The 22314-nt window shown below is 37.5% G+C and overlaps 1 protein-coding gene across 3 annotated transcripts in view; it reads right to left on the reverse strand.

Moving 5' to 3' along the window:
- Unc5d (unc-5 netrin receptor D) overlaps window positions 1-22314 on the reverse strand; it is a 586279-nt gene that overhangs the window by 203277 nt on the left and 360688 nt on the right. For all 3 annotated transcript variants that reach the window (XM_070016201.1, XM_070016202.1, XM_070016200.1), the window contains exon 3: window positions 21485-21628. In XM_070016201.1, coding sequence (XP_069872302.1) covers window positions 21485-21628 — 144 coding nt within the window. The remainder of the gene's footprint in view (window positions 1-21484; window positions 21629-22314) is intronic.

Genomic DNA, 22314 nt, shown 5'->3' on the forward strand with positions numbered 1-22314 from the left:
TCACCTGGACTCAGTAAGTCACTGTTTCAATTTTCCCACCTGCAATGTGAGGTCAGTGCTTCCTGTTAAGTATACGTTCCGTCAAGGTTAAAGCGAATAAAGTATAGCCATTTCTAGGGCACTTGGTGCATACCAGGACTTAGTGAAGGTCACCCATATTATTAAATCGTATTAGGAAGCTGTGATGATGAACACTGGGTGGTTTTAATCATAAATCAGTCACAAGTTAATTATAAATGAGAAATTTTCAGAGGCACTTCAAAAAGAGTAATTTAGTATATGCTAAAAATGATTCATAAATTAAGGGAGAAAAGGTATTAGGATGATTCATTGCTCTTTAGAAGAAATAATAAAATTAGAACTATCTTATTTTATACCAAAACCAATCCCATGTTAATAAGAAATATTTTTACATGAAAACACAGCAATAATAAAATATTTATTGCATCTTAGGAAGGGAAAGAGTTTTGTCAACTTAAGATTAAAGAACCAACTATTAAAGAAATTGTTGACACATACTGTTTTGTCAAATTTTAAAATTAATTTCAGTAAAACATCTGAACAAAATCCTGTATTGAGGACTAAAAGCTTAAATATATTAAAAGAACTCCTTAAGCAAACTGAAAATAATAAATACCCTCAATAAAATGTCAAAGGACAGGAAAAAAGAATATACAAAAGAATGGCTACAAAATTGCTAAACCTATCTGAAAGGACAGAATCATTCATTACAGCTTGGGACTTTTGGTTCACCACTGTAATTCCAGCTAGGAGGAAGAGATTGGGAGGATGATGGTTTGAGACCAGCCTTCACAGAAAGGAAGTTTGGGAGTCTCCCTGTGGACATTTAAAACTGGATAGGGTGGTGCACACCTGTCATCCCAGCAATGGCAGAAAGTATAAAATAGGAAGATTGTGGTCCAGATTTCTACGGGGAAAAAATGAGACCCTATCTCAAAAGTAATACAAAAAGGGATGGAGCTGTGGCTTAGGCAGTCGAGTGCCAAGTTCAAATTCTAGATCCACCAAAAAAATAAGAAAATAGAAGCTAGGCACCTAACATCTTCAGATCTCACTGAGGCTGAGATCTGAGGATCATAATTAGAGGTAAGCCTGAGCAGTGAAGTCCATGAGATTCTCATCTCCAATTAAGTAACAAAAAAAACTGACAGTGACGCTGTGGCTCAAGTGGTAGAGCACTAGCCTTGACCAAAAAATGCTCAAGAATGGCATTCAGGACCTGAGTTAAAGGACTGGCAGCATGAACACACACACACACACACACACACACACACACACACACACACACACACACACACACACACAGGGGTGGGGGAGAGAGAGAGAGAGAGAGAGAGAGAGAGAGAGAGAGAGAGAGAGAGAGAGAGAGAGAGAGAGAGAGAGAGAGAGAGAGAGAGAGAGAGAGAGAGAGAAAATAAACAGAAAATAAAAAAGTTCACCTCTATACCTCTATAAGGAAAGCCTAGATAAATAGCATGTTGCATATCCATGTCATCGAATGTTATTTGGCAACAAAAAGGAATACAACATTTATGCTACATTGAACCTTAAAAACATGTTTTGATGGAAAAAGCCATTCTCAAGAAATTATTACACATTTCCATTTCCATGAAATCCAGACTAGGCAATTCCAAATAGCCAGAGAATTGGTTAGTAGTTGCTTGGAGATGACGTTGAGAGGGGAAGGAAGACGGCTAATGATAATTTTTTTAGTGTTATGAAAATATTCTAAAATTGAGATTGGTTTCAGAATTCTCGACAATATACCCCAAACCACTGAACTCTATTCTTCAAATAAGTGAATGACATGGAAGAGATATCTCAGGTAAGATAATATATAAAAGACTTTGTTTATAATTCAGTTACCACTTCTCTCTAGTTTCCTAAGACAATATCAGACAACTACAAAGAAGGATAAATTTCAAAGGATATCACTCGGATTATCACCTTTAATACTGAACACCTGCTCACAACCAAAACATTTCATAATGCAGAGCTGGGTCACATCCTTGGTGAATTTATACAATGAAGTACTATGCTCAAAGTACTGAAGATTGCAGATGAATGTTGAATAACCTGTTAAATAAAATATTGGGTCACATGTGACACTTATCACTGTGTGTGTTTGTGTATTTAGTAAATAAAATGATTCTTCAAATTAAGTAATATTGCTAGGGAATCACTTACTTCCATGTAAAATAGGTGTTTCTGAAATAAGTTTGTTTTGTGGTGGGTAGCCCTTCCTTTACTGTGCCATAGTATTTATTTATTTTTGGTATTCAGGAAATGTCCAACAGTGTCTTCCAGTCCTTCCCTGTGACCATGGGCTGGACACTGCTTGACAGTGGCAGTATATTACTGAACCTGCCATGGACCATTGGATCCTGCCTCAGCACATGCTCCAGCAGGAAGGAGAGACATTAAACAAGTAATTAACTGGCACAAAATGAGTGATGAGGCAGAGAGGTTGGCAGTTCCTCATTAAAGCAGCACCCCGAACGCAACAGTGTGATGTCATGGAAGGTTTGTAGAGAATTGTCCACTCCCCACCTACAAAACACACTAGACTAAGGCATTTCCAGTTTCAGATGCCTACTGCTTCAACCAGGACCATGGCTCTCAACACCACCTCTCCCTCCACCTGCTCCTCCTTCTCCTCTTCCTCCTCTTTCAACATATAAACTTTATTTTCTGGCAAGTCTCTACAAAATGCTAGCCTGGCTACCTTTCTTTCCTGAAGTCACATTACATAAGGATGCTCTTACATCAGATTTGTCTTCTATAACAAAGGAGCAAGCCCAGAAAGGTTGTGATACTCTGATATAACTTACAATCGCATACACAGGAACTATGAAAAGAAGAAAAAACAATCATCGCCTTCATTATTCTATAAGAGAGAAAGAAACCAAAATGCATACAGATGCATAAAGACTGTACATTTTAAAATGCAGAAAGATTCCAATATTTTTAATTTGAAACACTTTGGAATTTAAAACTATAAAAGTCTATCTCCTGAAAATAGCAATAGCTATATGCATTATCACAGAACCCTAAAGAGAAATTGCTCAACTTCTCACTGGATGATTATGAATATATTAATTATCTTCTGCATATCTTTCTGATTTTTTACCAGTTTCTGTGATGAACACTGATTCCTTTCATAGATGTAAAAGAATAAAAGTCTACAAAAATCCTACTTTGTTGCCAGATGTGTAAACAATGAAATAGAAGTCAGGGGAGCTGTGCACTTGGCTTCATTTTCTTGTATCTGTCATGCTCCACAGTATGATGTAAGGAGAGAACAAGAGCAACCATACCTTCAAACTTAGAGAACTGTCTAGTCAAACATGCTCTTCTCTACATAGTAGAGGGGACTTGATTATCTGTCCTGTTTATTGCTATGTTTTTGGCACCTAGAAGGGCATATAGTAAAAATTGGATGGACATTCATTGATGAAAGAATGGTCAATGTGAATTCCTACAGGAGCTCCTATTATTATATTATTATTATGAGTAATAAACAATTCAGTCTTTAATACTTAGGATGGCTATTGAGAGCAAAGCTATGAACATATACATCTAATATGTACCACACTAAAACAACATACTTTTTTTCATCTTCTCTCACACACACTGTATACGTGTGTTTGTATGTGAATGAGAGAATATGAGACGTGGAAAAAAGGAGGGAAAGAGGAAAGAAGGAAGAGAGGGAAAGGGCGGTCACTGATAGTCATCAGCAGAATAATTCGATGTGTTCCTTGATTTCCTTACTCGATCACCCTGTTACCCGATTAGGTTGTGATGCAGATTATCAACAGGCCTAAGACAATAAAACACAATGACAGCTAAAGAGGAGGGGCTGAAGAGGTAAGCAAGCCAGGTACATGGCTCACCTCTAAATCATACAACAAGAAATTATCTCATCCAGAGTTAACACCTGCCACAAAGCAACTTGTGTGAGGCTGGGCTAAAGGAAAAAGTAACCTCCCCTTCCTCACCCTATGCCCTATTTAGCCTTTTTCTCATTTTCCTTTCATGCTACTATGTTAGAAAAGTCATTGTAGCACAAGAAAATCAATAAAAATTCAATTCCGAATAATAGTTCTTTGCAGCTCGGCAACACCAGGGAGTTATCGGCTCATTCAATGTTCTGGCAGTTAATGCAATGAAATAAAAATAATTTACTCATTCAAACCAAATCAGCCAGTGAAAAAAAATCATAGACTTTTTTTTAAATAGTCATAACCATAGCCATTTGTTAAGATTGCAAGAAGATGACACCATGTCCCATTAGTCATCCATCTACACTGCTATTCAAATCAGCTTTGAATCTTTCCCACCCGTATTTTTCTGAAGGAGCAACAAACTACATTTGTCATACATAAAAGGAATTTGTAACCGAGCCAAATACAGATCATTTGTCGCAATAAAAGTGCTGGTTCTGATGCATAACAGATGCCCACCAGCAAAATGGAAGTCAAGGCCCAGTGCTTTTCACTTGGTTCTACCTCGTTCCTCCAGCCCTAAATAGTTATGGCCTGGGAAGTGAGTTACTGACTCCAGATCCCAAGAGAAGCATATAAAGGCTTCCTGTCAGGTAAATTTTCGCTTATTGTGACAGTGCCCCGTATTGGGCATAGAATATATGCTTCTCTTTCCAGCCTGGTGAAAACCCTTCTTCTTTGCCTAGATTTATGGAATTGGCACATCTCAGATTGATATCAGGCGGTTTCCATCTTTCATTGCATGTCCTTGTCTTGAATCTTCCAGTTCAATTTTCGGCCTTGTCCCCTAGAGTGACAACTAGCACTGCGGTGCAATTCCATATGGAGATTCCTATATTCTAGTGATGTAGATGTGACATCTTCGCTGTCCTAAAATTCCTGAGAATTGCAGTTAGAACTCCTGCTGAGATAACCTTTCAGCAATAGTGAAGAAGCACCACCTCTGGACATGGATGTATTGCCATCGTAACTCCTCATTGCCTGCCAGGCCTAGCAATGAGTAGGCTCATACTGAGGAAGCACAGGAACTCATTGATGCATGAGGTCCTGTAGGCTTCCTCCGGGACTACAGGTGACTTCAGGGCTTTCTAAGTTTCCCTGAACTCTGAAGTCTCTCTGCTCAGAGATGGCTGATATCAATGCAACATTATAACCAGTTCACTATGTCATCATCTTATCCTCAATTGGCACGATCTGTGAAGTAGCACTAGGGGTACCAAGGATTTGCCAGTGTGAACACACATTCTGGTGGGCAGAAAAGGCTGTAGTTTTATAAGAACTGATTTAACCTATCAAGCTACTGTCAGTGTAATAAAGTCCACCAGGTTTGACCTCTGTTTATATTAGAGAATACACACACACACACACACACACACACACACACACACACACACACACACACACACACACACACACACACACATGCATGCATATATTCAGAGTCCAGCAGTAATTTGCTGGGTGCCATTGGCTCAAACCAGTACTCCTAGCTAATAGGAGGCTAAAGGTTCAGGAGTCCCCTTCTCATCTGAGATCTGAATTCTGTGGTGCATCTAACTACAGGAAGCCTAAAATAGGTGGATCATGGCTCAGACACATACCTACCTAGGATCTTAAAAATAGCCAGTATGGCTCCACAGTGGAGCACCTGCCTAGTATGAAACTCTAAGTTCAAACTCTAATACCAAATAATCATATTAAGTGAAGCAGGACAGACCCAAAGAACCATAGGTCCCAGGGTGGTTTCCCTCATTTTCAATAAATAATACACATTTAGGATAATCTTCACAGAGGAGCACAATAGCTCAATAGCTATGTACATATGACCATAAAAGATGGTGCTAAGCAAAGTGAACTCCAAGACATGGACACAAGAGGTTTGTTGTGGTTTTAAATGTACTGTGTGACTTATTGTTTCTTTTGTATGTTCTTCTCCCATGGTATATCCATGTTGTCACTGTATTTGATTTTAGTACCCTGGTATTGTCTACATGTTTATCTGAATTAGGGAAGGGAAGAAGAACAACAGAATGGTAAGCAAAGGACAAGGCGGGTAACCACTGCAACAGCAATATTCACAAGACAATATTTTGGAAGTGATCTGTACAATTTGTGGGGTGGGAGGGGAGGGAAAGTAGGAGAAAAATGAGGGAAGGGGTAACAAGTTTGACAAGAAATATATGATTACCTTACTTATGTAACTGTAACCTCTCTTCACATCATCTTGACAATAACACACACAAACACACACACACACACACACACACACACACACACACACACACACACACGAAAAAGGAAAAAGGAAATTGAAATTTTTTTGAAAATTAGCAAGACTTTTTTTTAAAATTCTGGTCCTGGAGTTTGAACTCAGGGCCTGGGGCACTATCCCTAACTTTTTTTGCTCCAGGCTTATACTCTACCACTTCACTTCTGCTTTCTTTGGTAGATAATTGGAGATAAGTGTCTCAAGAGCTTTCCTGCCTAGTCTGGCTTTGAATTGTGATCCTCAGATTTTAGCCTTCTGAGTAGCTAAGATTATGGGTGTGAGCCACCAGTGCTCAGCTACAAATCTTTAAATTAAATGCATAAGACAAATAGTAAAGGAAGGCAAATACAAGAACACAGGTGAACAAGAGGCTGAGGAGAGGCAGTGGGACTCCATTAAGTGGGAGAGCTCATCAGTGTAGCACAGTATAGCACACATTATGTCTAGAACTTTTGCTCCAACAAATACCCTCTCACTATTCTGTCTTAATGGCCTCACCTTATCACTGGCTCTGCATCTTAAGGCCCAGCCACTTGCATAGCTTTTAATTCAATAGTTTTCTCTTGTCACTATCCACTGCTTATCTTCTTGCATGGACAGGTTACATTCAGACAAGGAAGAAAGAATAAGTATAGCAACACATCAGTCTTGTGTGAACACATATACATACCAGTACGGATACCAACTCACAGGGCTGGCCTGCCTATGTGTGCGGTCAGCATGACCTTGCGGTTGAGATGCTAGGCAGTGCCATGTCACTCAGGAAGTGGCTTCAGGAGGAAGCTCCATCGAAGGAGACCACGCTTGTGGAAAGATTTCTGAGGTGTGATTTGTTTTGAGGTTGTGCAGAGAGAACTTACTAGGTATTGAATGTTAGTAAGTTGGCTGTGTTAATACAAAGAGTACAGAAGAAGCCTGAGCTGAATGACAGATCTTAAACCATCTTCCAGAGTAGAGTTTTGTAATCTTAAAAAGCCATGAGGTGAAAATCTAGAAATTTTCTATTCTCTTTCATTATCTTTAAAAGTACTTATACAAAGGGATTTCAACTTAATATGTCAGTCTGAGTATAATGCATCTTGAGCTCTCTGGTTCTTAAGGAATCAACATGAAATATAACAAATTTAGGATCTTCATGTTTTTTTCCCTGGGATGCTATGTAGACAAAATGTCTATGAATCTTATCTTATAGTTTTGATAGTATTATTTTTCTTGCAATACTGATGGGAGAGAAAAGCCATAGGTTAATGTGGACACAAACATCAAATCAATGTGATTTTATGAAAATAAGGGAAAAAAGAAACAAATATAGTGCTTGGAACCACTGCCTATATGAGGCTACTCCATTCCACACAGTATGGGGGGAAAGTTCCAGTGTTTATCTTTCTACTGTCAGGAGTCCCTGTCTGGATGTTTATACTGGTATCTCTCACCAGAAGCTTATGTGTAGGTCAGCATTCTCACACAAGATGAACTCCATGGTTGATGGAATAAGGGTTTGAGAACAGCATTGAGGTAAAGAATCATCCTGCCTTTCCCCAGTGACCTCCCAACCCTCCACAGGAAATTAGAGGGCTCCGAACGACCGGTGAGTTTAAAAAGAAATGACCTAAAAATAACCCCAGGCTTTCAAGGCTCATCACTTCATTATAATTCATTACAGCGACTGTAGAGAAATGCAAAAGAAAAGGGGGAGAAAACAGTAAAAAAAATACCCCAAACAGCCACCATAACAACAAGAAGAAATACTTTTTAAGCACATTATTAATTTTTTGGCCCTTCTCTCTCCCTAGGTTTTCTCAAGGCTAGGAAGGTCAATCAGGACAAGATGTGGACAGTATCTTGAGCACTTAAGCACTGCAATATGTCCTCAAGAACTTAGTTCCTCTCACCTCATCTTTGGTCCATAGAATGCCTGAGTAAGGATGGTAAGCTGCATTTCCTTCTCTTCAACCAATCTTCTAGATCAAGAAAGATCTGAACCATCACTTTGGCCAGAACTTGTTACATCAAATCTGAATTTCATGTTAAATCATATAAGGATACCTATCAAATAATGCAGGTGAAATTAAAGTTGACAGGAAAGAGCCTGGGGATGTTTTCCAGGAAAAGAGAGTGGTAATAAAAATGCTCTGAAACAGGATCAAGAAAAGTAGTCACTAAGTCTACAACAGTAGTAGAAAAGGACTGTGATTGAGGGAACAAAAGTAAGGAGGAATGTTTAATTCCCATGAAGCCAATATGAGACATTTGGAAAGTCACTTAGAGAAGTTGAGCAGAGGCAAGAGCATCATCTGGCCTACATTTTAAAAAGCATTATTATCAGGGGGTGCTGTGTGCAGAATGGATTTGAAGGCAGCCAGAGTGGAGGCAGTAAGGAGGAGACACACAACAGAAGACAAAGATTGTCTGTACCAGCTGGGGAGAAGTGGACAGACTCAGGATCGGTATTTCAGCCTGAATTATTGCTGAGTGAGATGTAAATTCGGGAAAGAGGAGACACAGAGGGCCATTAGGTCTCTTCTGGGCTTTGGAGTAGGCACTACTGAAGGAAAAAAAAAGACTGGGAGGAGCTCAACAGGCTTGCAGCAGTGTTTGAAGGATCTCAAATTTACGAAACAGTGTTCTTTGGGGCATGTTAGGTTTGAAACAGGTACTAGATATCCAAATAAATATGATAGTCAGGAGGTAGGCCAAGAAGCTGGGAGAGGAGGTAGAGCGTCAAGCTTGAGTACAAGGAGCACGTAGAGAAGGAGCACGTGTGTGTAGAGGAGGGAAAGGCCTACAAGAGGGAGACATGGATACTATCATGTTTAGGAATGAAAAGAGTAGAATCTGTAGTCCAAAGTTATAGAAATGTAATTGTAGTAGGTAATATCACAAAACATCCCTACACCCTACTCCCAGGGACAGGGATCTTTAATGCACTACATAGAGAAGCTGAGAGACATTGATCGTTGAGTCCCCATCTGAATTTCATGTGCTGTAGGTTATAGGAATCTATGCAACTCTTTTTTTTTCACTTCATCTCTTCTCCATTTTTGCATTCAGTCACCAGTCAATCCTAAGATGGTTAGGATTGCTCCAGCTCTTTGCTCTTCAGTTGAATTTTTGGTAAGAGGTATCTATATCTCTCTGAATTCCCATTCTTGATTGATTCCTGGATCCACAATAATCTTATTTCACTACCTCTTCCATTACACTAGTGTCCCAGGTCAATGGAGGGCTTCTTGTTACCAAGCCCAATGGATACTTGTCACTTCTCACCCTAATTGTTTGGTCACATTGACCAGTTAGCTCTTTGTAAATACTCCCCTTATTTTGGATCTCCTACCTTCTCTCTTGCTTTGGTTTCCCTGTGGGTTTTTTTTTCATGAACTCCTCTCTTCTCTCTGTCCCATTCCTAGTTATGCAATTTCACTCAGGACTTGCTTTCCTTCCTGTACGCACCAGCATTTGTAGTTAGGACTACAGTAGAGAATAAGTAGTATTAAAAAACTCAGGTATTCTGATAAAGCTTGCATGTTTGTCTATTTGATAGAAGGCCACTAACCTGATGACCAACAACTTGTGGCTAGTGACTCTCCCCGCTGTATTTTAATATTCATATCTCTGGGCTTTAAGATCATAAATACATCTGTAGTATAAAAAATAATCCATTGACTATTCCATAATCATGAATATTTTAACATAACCTCATCACAAACTGAGCTTATCATATTGCTTCCCAAATCAGTTTCATCTATTCTATTCATAACCATACTACATGGGGTGGTTATCAATTCAATCACTTAAGCCAGATTCACAGAAAGACTCCACTTTAGAGAAGCCTGGAAATCCTTTTCTTCTTAACTCTACTGTTCAACAGTTACAAACTCTCATTAATTTGCCCTAAATTTTCTGCTTATTTTACTTGTACACAAATATAAGATCCCATCAGCACCTTCAGATTATATACATCTCCTCTAAATCCTTGATCTTGTTCCTTGAATGGAAAGGTAAGGGGATTCAAAACCATGATCCCACACTGCCTGATGTATGACACTTTAATCACCCCCAAACGATGTGTATTCATTGTGGAGGAATGTGTACTCTTGGCAGGTTAGGGTTAGGGTTACAGTTAATCATTGCCTGACTTTCCTAACTCTATCTGGTGGTGCCATCTCCTGCCATTTGGAGTCTTTTTCACCACAAGCACAGGTTAAGTATCCCTTATAAGAGCACCTGGTACTTAAAACTGTTGGAATTTGGATGTCTGACATAAGAATGCTCAACCAGTAAAATAGAAAAGGTTTCCAAAATTAGAAAACCCTTCCAGTCCCAAGCACCTTGGATATGGGACACTCAACCTAGATGTGCAGCTGGTTTCCTACATATGTCCCAGGGTTTTCTCCATTTTGCTTTGATCCAAGATCCCTTATGACCTGGAGTGCACATGTTTTGCATGGTTAATCCTCATTCTTCCTCAGGAATTACCTCATTTCTTAACTCAGGAAGTATATCTTGGGCCTGAAAGACAAGCATTTGAGCTTTCTTGTGGACTTCTGTTACATAGTGCTCTAACAGTAACCATGTTCCACTGAAAATACTTGTTTATAAGTTATCTTCCTCATTAGACTATAAAATCTTTTAACTAGTCACAGATGCCTGACATTTCCTACCATCGTTAGCATTCGTTTACCACTTAACAAGTTTCTGCAATGTACTCTCTTTCTTTACTCTGAAAGAAAGAAGCAAAATTAATTTAAGAAAATCACTAGGCTCAGAGTTCTCAAAGATTAACCTTTAAATTGCTTAGTTTTAAAGCTTACCTCTCAGCTTTTGTTTTGCTCATCAACAGTGGACATTATATACCATTAGAAGTACTTAATGGATATAGTGAAAAGTAAATTAAAATAAAACCTATGATTTCTTTCCCAATAAAATTTTACTAGCTTTTTTAAAATAGACATGGCCATTTTCTAGAAATATTAAGGTGTATTCTACCACAAGAACAAAGACTTGAATTAAGCTATGATTGCCTACAAAGGTGATATTTCTACAAATTCTTTTCTGTAAAATTATCATTGGGAATGAATAGCATGAAGGAACATTACTTGGGAAAATTTTTTTTCCTATAGTAACAAATATGGTAAAATCATTACTTCTGACTCAATGGTTCCCATCTTTAAGGTTATCAAATACATACATACTAGGTAAAAATAGAACAATTTATATTCTTCCAGTTCAGGATTTCCCACACTCTCTGGTGGAGTCCATATTGGCAGAGGAGAAAATGTTATTTCCCTAGGCCATTTGTGAGCAGAACCAAAAATAATGTGACATGCCTAGAGTTCTAAGACATAACTTTCATATTTAATTTTATTGTCCTAAAGAATAATACAGTTCACACTTTAAATCTGTGGGCTTCACAATCAATGATTTAGTCTACCTTAAATTGTATGTATGTATATATAATTGTCCCTATTGAATATACAGACATTTTACTTGTCAGTATTTCCTAAGCAATACAATGTAAGAGTTCACCTAGAACTTTGTTGTATGGGTAGAGAATTCCAATTTTAAAAATCTGAAATTCAAAAACTCAGGAATCAGATACTGAATACACTTTCGATTTTGGAGCATTCTAATTTTGAATGTTAGGGTTAGAGATGCTCAATTGGTAAAAACAAGGAAAACATTCCCAAGTCCAACAGACTTTAAAATCTGAAAGATTCTTTTCATCCCAAGTATTTTTAAATAAGATTTTTATTGTAAGAATACGTTATAGAGGGGTTATAATCACATGAGCAAGGTAATGAGTACATTTCTTATCAAGCATTGTTGCCTCCTCCTTTCTTTTTCCCCTACCAGGCCTTCCCTTCCATCTCCACAACTACATTCCACCCCCCCCCCACAAGTCCCGTGTAAATTGTAAAGTTCATTTTTCGACATAGTGTCTTGTACATCTCATTGTTACAATGGGTCAACCTGTATCCCTATTTAAACAATTTGTTTTTTTCCCCTTACACTCCCCAAATTATACCAACATCATATACAGTGAAAACAGGGGTTATACCGTGGGGGAGGGACATACAAAGCAACAAAAAAATATCATGTGGTACCTTATAAATACATTAGAAACAATAGCAAGAAAGAAAAAAAAAACCACTTGTGTCCTTATATATACACAATGGAATTCTATGCTTCCATCAGAAAGGACATTGCCCCATGTGTTAGGAAATGGAAAGACTTGGAAAAAATTATATTAAGTAAGTCAGGCACAAAGAAACATAAGTCCCATGGTTTCCCTTATTTGCAATAACTAGTATGTACTGAGTCATGCAGAAAAGGTGAGATAAGATGATGTTAAGCAAAATGAACCCCAAGTATTTTATATAAGGAATACTCCAGTGTGTCTTAGGTGTTACAAGTGAGTTAGAGATAGATAACATATAGAATATAGGAGAATAGTGTATAAGCCAATATCATATAATCTCAGATGATCTTGCTACATATAAGTACCTTGAGTATCCATAGATTTTCATCCATGAAACCCTCCCCTCTGTACACAAAAGATATCAGAAAGATATGTCTCAGCTAGCTCATGGATCACTTGTCTCCACAACACTGCTAACATTGGCCTCTATGCAAATAAGATTTTGAGATAATACATAGTTGACAATGACCTATTATACAAACTGTTCCTTATTGTAGTTTGTCTAATATGGATTCTCATTGTTAAATATAGACTATTTTTTAGCACTTTTGTTTAAAATACAGACTATTTTAAAGAAAAAATAACACTGACCTGATTAAATCTCTGAGTTTATCACCTGAGGACACACACTGTTGATCTGCCCATTGCTAGGGAAGTTAACTAACTAATTGATCAAGGTGCTATGTGATCACCTTCTAAGTTATTGGTTCCTTCTTTATAATTAATATGTATCTTGAAAATACCTAGACTGAGGTGTAAACATCCTGTTACTCCTGCAACTTTTACCCCCTGTTGGAGCCTCCATATGGTATTTCTCTGAATTGATATTATAACAAACATCTTTGTTTGTTTATATTTATAGTCACCCATACCTTTTAAAAGTATCTGGCAAAAACCTCAGTGTAGATTCTTATTTGATGAGTTAGAATCCTTTAAAACCATTTAATGTGATATCAAATTATCCCAGATCCAGCTGAAGGAGCTTCTACTTCTTCTAGGGTAGCTGTCATTACTTTATTACATATTTACATTGAGTGACATTATACAAAATAACTGACCTCTACTCTTCAAAAGTCAAAGTCACAAAGATCAGAGATAGACCAAGGAATTGTCCAGACAAAAGGAAGCACAAGAAACTTCCCTTATTGGTAAGACAGAAGGGCTGACATAAAGGGAGGAATTATCGTCACACTTTTAGAGGATTTGATTTACGGCTGTTGGGTCACATGTACTTGTGTTGGCAGCAGGAGCTGTAGTGGAGGAGAGCTGCTCATTTCATGGCAGAAGACAAAGAAGACAGAGGAAATGAAAGAAGGGGTCGAGGCAAGATACAGCCTCTGTGACCTATTTCTTCTAATGAGGTTGCACCTCCTCTTGACCACCTTCCAATATACCCTCAGATTATTAATCTATCAAAAGATTAGTCTATTAAGTCATGGCCCTCATGATCTGTCTCCAAAAACACCATCAAGGGCACACTCAAGAGGCATGTTTGACTAATCACATAGATTACACTGTTAAGCTGACAATGAAAATTAGCCACTATACATATGAATGAGGATTTCTGTTTACTACTTGAAGATATTTCTGTATGATTCAAACATACTTTTACATTGGAGAATAGTATATGTCAGTGCTAATTGTTGTTAATTATGCTAGATCTCTGTCAGAAAATAGACTTAGCTTTAAAAATATAACCAGTGTGGTTTTTTTAATTGTGAAAATACCATACAGAGGGGTTACAATTACATGAGCAAGGTAATGAGTACATTTCTTATCAAGCATTGTTGCCTCCTCCTTTGTTTCCTCTTCCCATCCCTTCCCATCTTCCCCCTACTCCCTCCCCCCGCATCCAAAGTTGTAAAGTTCATTTTTCAACATAACGTCTTGTATATCTCATTGTTGCAATGGGTCCACCTGTATCCCACCAATGTGGTTTTTAGAGGAAAAGGCTGCTGTCATGTCTTACTACCTTATTCAGACACAAACTTTATACATAACTGTATACACACAAATACTCAAAAAGTCATATGCTCTGTACAATTAGATCAATGAGTATGTATACATTCTACATTGTAATCTCAACACATGGAAAAGTTCCTGTTGCTTAGCGATGCTGTACCTGCTATAACACTACAGCTCCATGCAATACTCACATATTTGTGAGGAAGTTTATGTCAACAAAACGACTGCTTTGCTAGTCATATAATCCCATAGCATATACAATTATGTAAGATACATACTACTTGATAATGTTCATAAATGATTCGTACTGGTTTATTTAGATCCTCTCACGTATTTTTATTATAACTTTAAGTTGCACTCCTACTTATTAAAATAAAATTTTGCAGAATAACAGTATGCCCAATTAGGCTAGCAGGCTCTTATATTTCATGTCTACCATGTCTCCTGACTGCATCAAGAAGCTACATGAAATGCCAGCTCTATACCATCTAGGTCTGTGTAAGTCTAAAATTGCATCTTGATGCAGTTGTCAGAATGTATGCCATCATTAAATGGGAATGACTGCACAAATAAACACAGAGCCTTAATACTAAAGCAAATGTGGTAAAATATTAACACGTGAAGATTCTCAGTAAAGGGCTCAAAGGAATTCTTCTACTATATCATAACTTTTCTGAAAGTCTGAATTAAAATCAAATGATTTGTGCATACCTCACTTATACATCTAATTCAGTAATTCCTTCTCTAATCACTGCCAGACTGCATCCCTGTGAGCACTACTCCAAATAAGCCACCTTAAGTGTAGCTCCTGTGAGGATGCTTCTGGCTTTGGAACAAACAGAAAGAATTCTCTCCTCCGTTTTGCATGAGACAATTTCAGTATGTCTCTAGGCATTCTAGCCAATGATTTCTTTATTATATAACTATTGCATATGAGAATGGATTTCTCTGAGATATAATGTGTGTGCCCCATAAAGTTACATAGAGTCTCATGCCTTATTTAATATTCTGCTGTTAATGGCTTAAATCTCTTAAGCTTTGGACTAGAGGCATCACGCTTTTCCTTTGTAGTGGGTCTAAGTATGTTCTCAGACCTGCTGTAAAACTACAGCTTGGTTAGGAACAGCTCCTATGAGCCTTTAGTTGGATGCAGCCACATCCCAGGTGTGCATCTTGACTAGCAGATTGCACGTACTTTTAAGGATACAACTGTATCCAGAGGGCAGGACTCTCAAACACTTTGATAATATTCTTAGACATTAATTTCAAAGTACAGGAATGACTAATCCTTGGCCAAGGAAAATATTTTCTACAGAGAAAGAGTTTCATTCTTTTGTGAAATTTACATCATTTACGAGAATTAAGTGTATATACAGATTTCTATACTTGAGAATATGTTCTAGGTTCTCAACAGAGAGAATTGGAGCTGAGAAGGCAGAGGTGGCAGGCCAGGGCTCATTCTGAGCTGCACTCTGTACCTAATATATGCCCACTTATGGAACCACAGCCTGTACACATGGGGCTGCTTCTCCATCAATCACATATTTATAGTACAAAGATAATATACCAGGTATGTAGTAGACTCCAAAATCAAGATATAATAGGTTGCATCTTGACACAGTGTGCAATCTAATAAGAGAATTAAAACTATAAACAACTTTAAAATGATTGTGGTACTGGATAAGTTATATTCAGATTGTGGGAAAAGCATAAGAAAATGCTATGAGACCTCAAGAATGGCTGCTTAGAATTCATGGAATTTGGAGCTGTGGAAGCTGTGGAGATGCCTTGTCAAGGCTGGGTTGGTATAGGATGTTGCTGAGATAAACAGGGTTAGGAGACATGGAAACTGGGTGTTTTGAAGGAGACTGTGTGCAACATGGGATTTAGACATAGTCACCTGGGCATTAGATAAGAAAAGAAAAGACTGAATTGTTCCAGGTGAAAGAAGAACAGAGGGAAAACAAGAAAAAGAAAGCATGTTTCATATGCCCGAACTGAGACATCTAAGCTATGTAACTGGGGTAGAACACAGCACATTTTTAAGGATGTCATGAGTAAATGTGAAATGTAAGTTAAAGCTGAATATGGACACCAGGTACCTGTATCTATGTTTATTCTTATGTCTAATTTTGTAGCTAGAAAGAGGAAGACCATTGGCAGTATTTAACAGATGAAATCATCAAAAGCATGAAACCAAGATATATAATGGAGGCTTAATTGGATAGCTTTCTTTCTTGATTATAAATATATATTATAGAATATGTATATGTAATATAAAATATATAATAAATTCTTTTTCTTTTTAGGGGTGGCATATATAACATATACATATATAAAATACAAATATGTATATATAACACATATGCATGTGGTATGTATACACAAACATATATGGTACACACACACACACACACACACACACACACACACCACCCCTAAAAAAGAAAACCATCATGTTTTTTACTATGGCCATGTAAAATAGAGAGTTTTACGGCTTTTAAATGAGAGTCTCTTCTAGTTTCTTCATTCATTCTTGGCTTTATACATAGATATTTTTGAAAGCATCCCAAATAAGCAGTATGTCTAAATTTTATTTGGTTCATATCAAATTTTATAGTTTTTTATATAAAAAATCGACAAAACATAGTGTTTTCCTGTGATGTTTCTTCCACGTCGCCAACTTGATATAACAGGCTTGACTCTAACACATAAACATTTCTTTCATTTCCCAGTCCCAACTCCCAAATTAGAAGAAAGGCTCAAGCATCAAGAAGGTTTTGCAGGGCCAAGAGTTAATGACACAAGCACAATGTTTTATAAGCCAATGAAGAAGAGAAAGAAAAATGAGTAACAAAAGAAAGTGCTAATCTGCCAAATGTTCACCCATGAAAATAAACAAGTACGAATGATTGAATATTCCTGATTTTGACAACCAGCCAGTAGCCAAAGCAGCAGATGCCACCATGTGCCATCTCCTTCCAACCCAGCTGGACCAGACGGACGCAGGAGGGCCTGTGGGAGTCGTTCCCTGGAGACACAGTTCTGCCAGCTTAGTGGGTAAAGGTAAGTTGTCCTTATTAATTTATTTTTACCTTTATAAAACCACTTTGGAAACTAGACTCAGCTATTTCCTGCCCCAGGCAGTTGGACAGGCAGACATTTTGTGAGTGATTAAGAGAAAAATAATATGACAGACACTTTCCTCCTAACACTGTGTGTGTGTGTGTGTGTGTGTGTGTGTGTGTGTGTGTGTGTGTTTGTGTACTAGAACTTGTTCATAAGGAGGAATGCAGTATACTCATAAATGAAATGAGAATGGGAAACAATCACTGCTTTCCTCAAGGAAATACTCAAATGCCTATGGGCTTTCCTTTTATGGCTTTCAAGCATCCATTTAATAGAAAAGAATCCATAGGGATAGAACACTCAGGAAGGGATGTGGTTGAAAGGACCGATCAGGTTCCAAATTTGCCATCAGCTCGGTGCCTTTTGGTCTAACCACTTGGAACATGTTAAATGAAGAAGGCTGATAAAATGGATTAAATCAGTATTTCCCAACCAGTACTTCATAAAAAGTATTCTAGGGACTATTTACTCAAAGTACACAGACCAACGAATATAGAATTATAAACTTTGGAATAGACTGAATGATTTTAACTGAATCCCCAGGTTTTTTATTAGGATCATATTTCATCTTATTTGGACCCATTTTGAAGTCTTCAGAGTATTCTTTGTAGATAAGAATCCCTGATCATGTAATCATCTGTTTGACTTGGTGCAAACTTAGTTTCTTTCTTCCAGAGTCTGATCCAGGAGGCTTGGACCAGAAGTCAGTGCTTTGAAAACTTAACTACATATCTCATAGGGTAAATGGCTAATGAGTATATGAATTACACAAATAGGATAATGTTGCTCATATTGTTTTCCTTTAAAATAGAATAATTTTATATTGTTTTTAAAAAATTATCCTTATAGAATTGTACAAACAGGTTTTAACTCAACTTGTCAATTTATGAGGATAATGCATCTTGATCAATATTAACCCTTCTATGATTTCCCTCAAGGGAACTGCCCTGAAGTTTTGCCCAATGTGAATTTTAAGTTGCTACATTTTCAATGGATCATTGGCTAGATGAGGAGAGCATAAACACTTTTGACGTTGAATTAGAACAATTTAATGAGTAATATAAAATGATATTAATTTTGCCAAGTCCCCTCAAGATGACTGTCATCAGAGTAATAAAATGCATTCATGTATTGTCTCTAGTACTTATAAAAACCAATTTTACAAGGAAGAAACACAGTGACAATTACAACTAATTTGTCTTTTTATTTATTGGGAGTAAAGATTCTCCTTATGTGTAATGTGTTATTTTCTGAGAAGCGCTTGCAAATAATGGCCAGAACCCTCTCTCATATGCTAATAAAACATGAAACCTATTTTTTTGTAGAGTGCAATTTTTGCTCACGGAACTCAAAAAAATTCTAAGGAAGATCCTGAAGGCAGCCCTTCCCTCATACTTTTGATACCATTATACTAGTTAAATTTCATTTTGCATTTTAACGTACATGGTCCCCAAGTTAAATGCAATATTTAATGACAAATCATGTCTTGACTTGCATAAATAATTTTAAATAAATTAAAGAACCTCTCACTTGCTACATGGGAATGAATTAAGAAATGCTGTAAACACGAATAGAGAATACATTAAATAAATTGCTTCATCAAGACTTTAGTGATGTTTAGATACTATTTACTTGACAATATCACATCTTTATTACATACAATGTATATGTTATATATGAGAATGATTCTTTTTTATCTCTGGAGAGTTTAGCAAGATTATTTCTATGGAAGTATCTCATGATTTTCTAAAAAGTTAGGAAGGGACAGAATAGGAATTCTTTGATTCTATCATGCTTGGAAGAGTGGTGTTCTTACTGTTGACTTAGAACAAATTTTGATAAAAGATCAATATAAGATAATCTGCAGAAAAGTCACTAAAATAGTCCATTCAGTTCTGTTAGCTTCAACAAGGATTAACAAAAGAACAATTAATAGATATTGTGGCTACAGAACACAAAATACATCACAAAGCATCAGTAGGACAGTGAATAAGAGCCAACTCTGTGCCCGGTACAATATTAGAAAAGGGATAGTGGTCACTTCCTCTCACACAATAATTCTATGACATAGACACTTATTCCTTGATGAAGACATTAAAGATGACAAATCATCAACTGTCCACCAGTACCAAACTAAGAAATAGTGAGGCAGATATGAAACCAATTGAATTGAAGAGTCTGGAATCTTCACCATGGTGTCAACACACATGTGTATAACAAGATAGCAGGGGCAAATCTCATGTCAAAAAGTCAAGGGTGACACACATAGATAAACATCAAAGCATCTGCAAGGATACGGGGTAAAGTGTACAGACTGAGTGCTTGGAAATTGATAAAAGTGACTTTGTGTCAATTGTTGCAAAACTTTGTAAGCAAAAATTGGGAACTTTATAGCAGGCAAGGACAATCAGAAATGAAGAGAGGAGGGAAGGAGCATACTAGAGGCAAATGAACAGGAGTATGTAATTTACAATGATTTAAAGAAGAGTGCCCGTGCATCTCAGAGAAGTGAGGAAAAAGTACAAGGGAAGTGAGCCTGAGATGTAAGAGATTGAAGGGACCCAGGTTCAAATCCCTCATGCAGCTTTGCTTCTTTTCTTTTTGGACAGGGCAAAATGTTCTAGCTGGCCTGAACAAAGCCATCCAGGAATGAATTTATTATGTAAAGAATAATGCAAACATATTCCCTCTCTTGGCTGACCACTACTTTAAAGTTATAAAATATTAGTGAACTAAAATTAATTAACTAAATAACTACAGGAGCAGTATTTTCTCCTGGGCTCTCACATCACAAGCACAAGCTTATGAAGTGATTGGTTCTCTCTGCCTTAGAAGGCCCCACACAGCATGTAAGGGAGGCCTCCCAAATCACTAGTATAGTGAAGGTGAAATGCATATTTTACGAGGAAGATTTCATTTCCCAGGAAACATAAATGTCTCTGCAAATAGCAATTCACTCCAATTCTTAATCCCTAAACTATCAACATCTGCTATGAAGAATTCCTTGAGTCCACATATAAATCCCTCTTGTCCCGTATTCTTTATGGCACTCTCAAAAGATGATATTTGAATAAAACAACAATAACCATCTTTGCCCTCCTCCTTTTCGGTTCCTTCTTCAGGGGCCTCTCTACTCCTGAGCATGCTTGGGAGGTTTATGGGGGATCTGTGGAGGTGGGAAAATTGGAAATAGTACAATGACAACATTTTACAGGAGGACAAGTCAGTGCATTTATAAATCTGGTTTGGATTATAAAAACACTGATGTTGAAATATGATAAAGAAACCTTGGACTCTCTGGAAAAGCAATTTTCCTCCTTTCTTCTTCATTATTTTTCAAGTGTGTATTTCTTTTTTTTTTCCCCCTAACCCTCCTTGGGTCAAATAAATGCAGTTTTAAAACCCATTTCCATGTTTTAAGATTCAGAGAGAAGAACTGTAACAGTAGGCTATAGAACTTCTTTAATGCCTTATTTTTGCAGATTTGCTAGAAAGTACAGTAAACAGTCATTCATCACCTTCTCCCCTCAGTGCCCCCACTCCTGAGTTTCCCTGAACTTTGTCATTGATGGGAGCAGCAAAATCCATTTGTGTGGGTTTCTTGTTCCCAGGAACATCTTTGCCTGGCATTGTTGAGACACCTGCATTCTGACAATCTAGGCAGAATCTCTTAGCCAAACTGATTTGCTGATTGTCCTCCAGAGGAAATTATCAAACATTTAAAATACAGTTTTGAAAAAGTAAATGTGGTAGAAGTAGGAGAGTTCTGATAGTTTCTTGCTGCCCTCTGCTCTCCATTCTGCAGAGGCACATGGAGTTTCCAAAGTCCCTCTTCAGCATTATTTAACTCTTGTACATGCAGCTTCAAGACAAGATCACCCGGAGTGTACTTACAGGCGATGCGCACTGAGGCCTTCCTGCTTTTGGAGGTTCCCAGGTGGCTCCATGCTACACACTGGCACCAGTAGTCCTCTGGTCCATGGAAGTCTTCCACCTGCTGCCTAGTGACATTGATGAACACCTCCCGGACCTTCAAGCCTGATGAGGGAGAGAGAGAAAATAATCTGATGCCTCTGGATTTCTGAAAACATTAAGCTCAGGTTAGCCAACCCTTTTCTTTTTAATTACACAATTCTGTTTTTAATCAAGGCAGAGTTTTAATTACCTTGATAATAATATACTACTGCTAATTAAATTCCACCAGCCAAGAAGGCTTGAAAGCCACATGCCAAGTATTACCAACCAACTCAGCTCCAATGCAATATAGTAGTTTTCTAGCACCTTGTCTTTGTGCTTTGTCTTTGTCTTTCTTTGTGTAAAACAGAGTATGAGTTGTATAGTGATAAGTTAGTTGCTGAGATTCTAGAAGCAAAAGAGGACTCAATACATCAACCTCAGAGGCAGATTCAGGTTGGTTTAAATGCCCTGACATAGGATTTAGAAGCACAAGAGGGCCACTCTCACTGTGTGTTTTAGAAAAAATAAGATCAGGAATGTGTAGAGTTAGGGTGAATAGACTGGGATTCCAAGAAAAGACCAAAACCTCAGCACCAATAGTTCAATATAACAAAGTCAGTGAGATTATAAAACAGAAAGGTTGAAGAAGAGAGGCAGAAGAGTGGAATAAACTTGGGAAAATACCTGCAGCAATGGTATAAGCATAGGAAAAAAAATTTTATGAGGGAAAAATGAAGGATATATCTATGAACTTGGATGGAATTATT

Source organism: Dipodomys merriami, unplaced genomic scaffold (assembly GCF_024711535.1).
Source record: "Dipodomys merriami isolate MVZ:Mamm:240054 unplaced genomic scaffold, mDipMer1.0.p SCAF_12, whole genome shotgun sequence".
NCBI classification, from domain to species: Eukaryota; Metazoa; Chordata; class Mammalia; order Rodentia; family Heteromyidae; genus Dipodomys; species Dipodomys merriami.